The sequence below is a fragment of the Chelonoidis abingdonii genome, chromosome 1 (assembly GCF_003597395.2).
Source record: "Chelonoidis abingdonii isolate Lonesome George chromosome 1, CheloAbing_2.0, whole genome shotgun sequence".
Classification (NCBI taxonomy): Eukaryota; Metazoa; Chordata; order Testudines; family Testudinidae; genus Chelonoidis; species Chelonoidis abingdonii.
Window position 1 is genome coordinate 8,281,600 of NC_133769.1, and position 7,682 is coordinate 8,289,281.

Consider the following 7,682-nt stretch of genomic DNA (forward strand, 5'->3'; position numbering starts at 1 on the left):
TGCGGAGAAAGTAAATAAGGAAAAAGTTATTTACTTGTTCCGATAATATAAGAACTAGAGGCCACCAAATGAAATTAATGGGCACCAGGCTTAAAACAAATACAAGGAAGTTCCAACTTGTGGAACTCCTTGCCTGAGGAGGTTGTGAAGGCTAGGACTATAACAGGATTTAAAAGAGAACTGCATAAATTCATGGAGGTAAGTGCATTAATGGCTATTAGCCAGGATGGGTAAGGAATGGTGTCCCTAGCCTCTGTTTGTCAGAGGGTGGAGGGGAATGGCAGAAGATCACTTGATCATTACCTGTTAGGTTCACTTCCTCTGGGGCATCTGGCATTGGCCACTGGTGGTAGACAGGATACTGGGCTAGACCGACCTTTGGTCTGACCCAGTACGGCTGTTCTTATGTTAGTAGTGGAACAGGCTTCCTAACTCTAACCCTCACTGATTCACCCTGTCCCTCCCTTTATCCCCACTGATCCAGCCCTATAGACCCTGCTAGGTCCTCACAGTCCCAAACTTTCCAATAGTACTCGTTTGTAGTGCTGTCTTTATTCTCTGGAGGCTGTGCCAAGCTCTATGCACTGACTGGCTTTTATCTTTATTTTGTTGTCTTTCGGGACGAAAGAGGACACTGACAACAGTATTACATCTTGTGACTGTGTGTGGCTAAAAAGGCCAATGGACGAATGGCAGTCCTTTCCACACTGAATGCATACGTAGTTCAATACTGAGGAAGGAATTAGTCTCTGCCCACTGAATCTTCTGCTGTTTATGACTCATCCTTTGTGCCTCAAGATCCATACGGCCATTAACCTTGAACCGAGTAACTGAACTGTTGACTCCTGCTCGCCACAGTGACCCATTGCTGATGACTCCCAGCATCAAAGCTGCACTACTTCAAGTTGTGTTTCAGTGTGTACTTGACGTCCTGTTGTTATTTTCGGCCCCCCTGGCAAGTGGTTACCCACTGTCAATTCCCCCTTGAGCAACTCTGCTTTGGTTTCTGGTGTCACCCGTCCCCACCAGGCCTATGCCAGCACCAGGGTGATGTGCCGCGCACGGGGTCGTGCCGCGCACGGGGTCCATCCCCGCTCGTGGCTGTGCCCCAGAACCGGCTTATTGGGACTTTACCTGCCATTTGACGCGGGGTGTGGCACGTGGCACTCAGCTCCCAGCCTGATGCGACACCTAACAGGTCTCAGCCCCACACCTGCCTCAGCTGTGTTTGACGTTTAACGCCGCCCGCGGCCACGCTGACTTTCACACCGAACCAGCTATGCCTGCTGATTGGCTGTTGTGTTGTTATTGGGCGGATACCCTTAGTCCCTCTTGTGATTGGCGATTTCATACCTCGTGTAACTGTAACCCTAGCAACGGCTCAAACGCCTCATTGTGACTGGCAGGTGGCTATGTCCATCGCTCTGTTCGGATGGCTGACTAGTCCAATTCGGAGGCGGGAGGGGAGGTGACGCCGGAAGTTGCTGTGGTGTGTTCCGGTGCTGATGTGGCTGGGGGTGGCGCTTGGCACCGAAGGTCGGAACTGGGGGCCCTACCGGAATCGGGTGAACGCGGGGGAGACCGGGCTCCTGGCGCAGGTGAGTGGGGGGCGGGCAGGGCCCTGAGCAGCGAGTCCGACCTCAGGCGGGCCCCCAGTGAGAGGAGCCTGCTCCGGGTCCCAGGTGCCTGGCCGAGGCCGTGCTCCGGGCCCGCACCCACTGTTGCGTGGCTGCTCCGGGTCCCCGCCGCCCGGCCGAGGGGGAGCCCTGCTCCGGGCCCGCGCTGCTGTCTCTTCCTCACTTCCCAATAGGAACTGTCTCACCAAGCAGCTCTGGTCGCTGCTGAAATAATAATATTTGTCGTCCCCCCCCGTGTTTTCGGTTCCCTGAGAGCCCGCGGGGCGCTGCCTGATCCCGGGGCGCTGCCTGATCCCAGGGCGCTGCTGCTTCTCGCTTCATGACAGGGAAGAGCCTGGAGGCGTGTAAAAAGTATCCAGAGAGGAGGAGGCGCGGGCTCGCTGCCACCTAGGAGAATAAACAGGAGCGGCTTTCAGCTACACGAACTGCCCCTCTGCAAAGGGGAAGGGAACTGAGTAGCAGGGAATAGTGTTTGAACGGAGGGATCCAAAAGGAGAGAGTAGCAAAGTTTGGCATGGGTCATGGGGAGTGAAAGGAAGAGCAAAAGTAAGCAATCGTTTTGCTTTTATTGAAAAAAGCTAATCTAAGCACCACTTTTAAATCACACATTCTCTTACTGTCACTGTGTAAACAATTGCTTTAGATATTATAAAATCATGAATGGGAAGAGAAGTGTTGAGTCACAAGTAATCTGTTAAACTGCGGTATGTGCTATGATAAAGTCTGAGAACCTTTGACCTCAGAGTTTAGAGAGAGACTTTTCTAGCAGCCAAATTGCATTTTGAAATTACTATAATTTCAATATAATCGAAATTAATCTAAATAAAATCTCCTGCTATGTTGTTCAGCTGAAGCTGCAAGTGCTCTAATTAGAAGCAATTCAGACAATTTAGTTCCAGAGGAAGAATTTTTTTTTTGTCTCTTTGGAACCTTCACCATTTGCTGCACTCACACCAACCCTAGACACAGGGATGAGCTTTTCACCTATCATTTACAAGAATGTTGTTAACCCCCCACCCCCCTAAAGTGCATGCTGCCATCCTCTGAACTGATAAAACCTGAAGTGTTGAACCCAGACAAAAGATGTAAGGCAATGCTGGTAGGAAGAAGGAAGTAATATGAAAAACTCTTCCTAACAATCTAATCCTCAAAGGCATCTGATCTCATTTTGTTAAATCAGTTCTTAGCCCGAAAATCCTACTGAATTCCACACAGCGCTTAGACACCTATGTAGTGATGGTGGCAAAAAGTGCCCACTTCCATGCATGACTGACAGAAGATAGATTCTGATGCTATTAGACTTAGACCTGGTCGCAGTGATAGTTCCCTCATATTCATACTTCGTATATTTGTTCAAAAAGGGAGTAAAATGATGTTTGCTTCTTGTTCTCAGGAAAAGAGAAATACTGCTGTCACTTAATGGTGGGATATGTCAGCTATCAAAAAGATGGGCAGATATATAATACAAACTTGGATGAATCATAGAATATCAGGGTTGGAAGGGAACTCAGGAGGTCATCTAGTCCAACCCCCTGCTCAAAGCAGCACGAGTTCCCAACTACAAATCAATGCCAGCCAGGGCTTTGTCCACGCCTGACCTTAAAAAACTCCTAAAGGACGGAGATTTCCTAACCAGCCACCTGCCTAGGTACCCATTCAGTGCTTCACCACTTCCAACTGAAAAGAGTGTTTTCATAAATATCCAACCTAAGCCTCCTCCACTGCAACTTGAGACCATTCTCCTTGTTCTGTCATTAGGATTCCACTGAGAACAGTCTAGATCATCTCTTTGCAACTTCCCTTCAGGTAGTTTGAAAGCATGCTCTCAATCTTCCCTCATCTCTTCTCTTCCTTAGACTAAAGCAATACCCAGCTTTTCCCTCATGCCTCTCCTCATAAATCATGTGCTCAGCCCCCTAATATTTTTGCTGCCCGCTCGTCACTGGGCTTTTTCCAATTTTCCACATCCTGATTGTAGTGTGGGGCTCAAAACTGGGACAGCAGTACTCCAGATGTAGGCCATCGACCAATGTCGAATAGAGGGGAATGATCACGTCCCTCGATCTCGGCGAATGCCTGTACTTTATACAGGCTCAAAAGCCAGTTAGCACTTCTGGCAAACAAGCGGCATTACAGTATGACTCATATCCAGCTTCTCGTCCACTGTAACCCCTAGGTCCTTTTCAGCAGAACTGCTTCCTAGCTATTTGGTCCCTAGTCTGTAACAGTGAATGGGATTCTTCCATCCTAAGTGCAGGACTCTGCACTTGTCCTTGTTGAACCTCATCAGGTTTCTTTTGGCCCAGTCTTCTAATTTGTCTAGGTTCCTCTATCCTGTCCCTACCCCCCAGCGTATCTACCACTCCTCCCAGTTTAGTGTCATCTGCAAAGTTGCTGAGAGTGCTGTCCACACCATCCTCCAGATCATTAATGAAGATATTGAACAAAACTGGCCCCAGGATCGACCCTTGGGGCACTCTGCTTGAAACCGGCTGCCAACTAGACATGGAGCCGTTGATCACTACCCGTTGAGCCTGACGATCTAGCCAGCTTTCTGTCCACCTTATAGTCCATTCATCCAGCCTATGCTTCTTTAACTTGCTGGCAACATTCTCCTCTCTTCACTGTGCTGTGGGTTGTAAGATGCTTTTGTGTATGGAGACTATGTAAGGAGAAGGTAATTTATCTCGCCAACCAACATGTCCTTGGCTCTGTGGAGTTAGACAAGTCTTGTATATATAGTCACAAGTAAGTATGAAATTAGTGCAAACTTCAGAGGACTCTTGTCATATGAGTGTTTTTTGGAGTGATTTTTAAGGGTAGCTCCATGTGGAGTCCATTCCAGGGATCCAAATGCAGGGATAAATGAGGTTAGGTCTGTAGTTGAGGTAACTGATTGGAATTTTTGTATAAAAAAGGAAGCTTCTGATTAATGCCACTAGAGACTGGAGAAGTAGCAGGAGGATCCAGAAATATCCCTCAGATTATGAATCTTAGATGGTGGCCACAGTCATTGGGGCTTGCATCCCCACTAAGTTATCTAGGTGCTTGGACCAAACAACTAGCATTTCCTGTTTCTTATCTAGATTAGGGTTTAGATGAGTGAGCTTGCTGCAGCTTAAGATAGGAGAAGCACTGGAAAAACAGAAGTGCTGTACTGCCCAAATTTGGTGAAAGACCTAGGGCTGAGAATCATCCACACACTAATGGTACCGTTTCCCAACCCGCTTATTGTCTCTTCCGAGCAACTTCACAAGAGTTGAACAGGACAGATGATAGATTAAAACTCTGCAGAGCCCTATGTGAGAAGATCCTCTGTGGGAATGAGCAGTTACACACCACCCAGTGCACTGTGAAAGGTAGGAATGGAACCTCTCAAGTATCATCTTGCTTATACTTGTCGGGGTTTACAGTCAGGTTAATAATACTTCCTGGTTCAACATATCAAAGATTACTTACAGGCCTTGCAGGCTTATTGGGGATGCCTAATGTTTGCCCATCATAAGAGGAGAATTACAACCAGTGGTAAAGTGCAGTTTCAATATTGAACCTAAGCTGGACTTTGTATTGAGGCAGGTCAAGGAAATCTCAGGGCTGCAGATAACGTAAGAGGTGCCTTACCATCACGTCTCATAATCTTCACAAAAAGGGCATGTTATTGACAGGGCAATCATAAGATGACGCTGGCTAGGTAGATGGTGAGCTGCAGCTACTGTTCAACCTTGATTTGATATTGCACAATATTTTGATTAAAAAAAAAAAGAATGATATAAAATTAACATGGCACACATTAAATGGATTAAAAACTGACTAACTGATTGGTCTCAAAATGTAATTGTAGATGGAGAATTATTAAGCAGGTGTGTTCTGAGTGGGGTCTCGTGGATCGGTTCTTGGCCTTGCGCTTTTAAACATTTTTATCAGTGATCTGTAAGAAAACATAAAATCATAGCTGATTAAAGTTTGCAGAGGACACAAATTAGGGAAGTGATAAATAATGAACAGAACTGATTCAAAGAAATCTAGCTCGCTTGGAAAACTGGGAGCAAGCAAACAATGTGCGTTTTAATACAGCTAAATGTAAATGTCTACGTCTAAGAACAGAATGTAGGGCATACTTACAGGATGGGGGACTCTCTCTCCTGGAAAGCAGCGGCTGAAAAACATTATGGTGTCCTGGTGGATAATCAGCTGAACATGACCTCCCATTGCAATGTTGTGGTCAAAAGGGCTAATGCGATGCATGAAAAGGAAACTCTTTAGTAGGAGTATAGAGCTGTTGTTTTACCTCTGTATTTGGCACTGGCATAACTGCTGCTGGAATCCTGTGTGCAGTTCTGGTGCCCACAATTCAAAAGGTTGTTGATAAATTGGAGAGGGGTCAGAAAAGAGCCACAAAAATGATTAAAGGATTAGAAAACCTGCCTTATAGTGATAGATTCAAAGAGCTCAATCTGTTTAGCTTAACAAAGAGAAGATTAAGAGGTGACTTGCTTGCAGTCTGTATGTATCTACTTGAGGAACAAATATTTAGTAATGGGGTCTTCAGTTTAGCAGAGAAAGGTATAGCATGATCCTGTATCTGGAAGTTGAAGCTAGACCAATTCAGATTGGAAATAAGGTGTAAATTTTTAATGGTGAGACTAATTAACCATTGGAACAATTTACCAAGAGTTGGAGTGGATTATCCATCACTGACAATTTAAAAATTATAATTGGATGTTTTTCTAAAACACATGCTCTAGCTATTATTTTGGGGAAGTTCTCTGGCCTGTGTTATGAAAATCTATAACTTGATTGTTTCACTGTTGCCTTATCTTTCTTTTTCCCCTTCCTTCTGTCTGTTTGTATCATCCACCTATTGTGTCTTGCCTTAAACCTAAATAATAAACTCTTCATTTTTGTGCCAATCCTCTTACTTCACATCTGTGCAGTACCTTGCATGTTAAGGCCTCTAGATGCTTCTGTAAAACAGTAATCTCAAGCAAAGGCCTAACTGCTATGCATTTGTGGTAAACTTGCACCTTGCCCTCTATTAAAAACATGCATCAAATCCAGTGCGTGTGAGGGCATTGTATCTGAATATCTGCCAGCTATTCATTTATTAAGCAATAATTGTTAGAGTCATAGAAAAAAGTAACTCAAATAAAACTTACACACCTCCTTAAGTTCTCAATAACTTCCACTTTGAAAGTGTGTGTGAGAGTTCTTTCCATTCCCTTCTTCTGTTTAACAGGTTAAATTAAAACACTTCACTCTATTTTTTAAGCACTTGGGGGAGAAAAAGATGATCAGGAACAGTCAACATGGATTCGCCAAGGGCAAGTCGTGCCTCACCAACCTGATTGCCTTCTATGATGAGATAACTAGCTCTGTGGATATGGGGAGAGCAGTGGACGTGATATAGCTTGACTTTAGCAAAGCTTTTGATATAGTCTCCCACAGTATTCTTGCCCTTGCCAGCAACTTAAAAAGTATGTTTGGACTATCACGTGGATAGAAAGCTGGCTAGATTGTTGGGCTCAGTGGGTAGTGATCAACGGCTCCATGTCTAGTTGGCAGCTGGTATCAAGTGGAGGTTGGTCCTGGGGCTGGTTTTATTCAACATTTTCATTAATGATCTGGATGATTTGATGGATTGCACCCTTAGCAAGTTCATGTATGATACTAAGCTGGTGAGAGAGGTAGATATACTTGAGGGTAGGGATAGGGTTCAGAGTGACCTAGACAAATTGGAGGATTGGACCAAAAGAAATCTGATGAGGTTCAACAAGGACAAAAGTCCTGCACTTAAGACAGAAGAATCCCATGCACTGCTACAGGCTGGGGACCAACTGGCTAAGTGGCAGTTCTGTAGAAAAGGACATGGGGATTACAGTGGGCGAGAAGCTGGATGTGAGTCAACAATGTGCCCTTCTTGCCAAGAAGGCTAATGACATATTGCAATGCATTAGCAGAAGCATTGCCAGCAGATCGAAGGAAGTGATTATTTCCCTCTATTCAGCACTGCTGAGGCCACATCTGGAGTATTGCATACAGTTTTGC

The 7,682-nt window shown here is 45.2% G+C and overlaps 1 protein-coding gene across 10 annotated transcripts in view; it reads left to right on the plus strand.

The window, feature by feature from the left end:
• Positions 1 to 1,447: 1,447 nt before the first annotated feature.
• Positions 1,448 to 7,682, plus strand: part of GOLGB1 (golgin B1) — a 127,145-nt gene continuing 120,910 nt past the window's right edge. For 5 of the 10 annotated variants that reach the window (XM_032803433.2, XM_075063949.1, XM_032803437.2 and 2 more), the window contains exon 1: positions 1,475 to 1,598. In XM_032803433.2, coding sequence (XP_032659324.1) covers positions 1,506 to 1,598 — 93 coding nt within the window. In that variant the 5' untranslated portion in view covers positions 1,475 to 1,505. Of the gene's footprint in view, positions 1,599 to 1,920; positions 2,184 to 7,682 lie in introns of those variants that run through there. The other 5 variants (XM_032803434.2, XM_075063945.1, XM_075063931.1 and 2 more) reach the window with 4 other exon arrangements.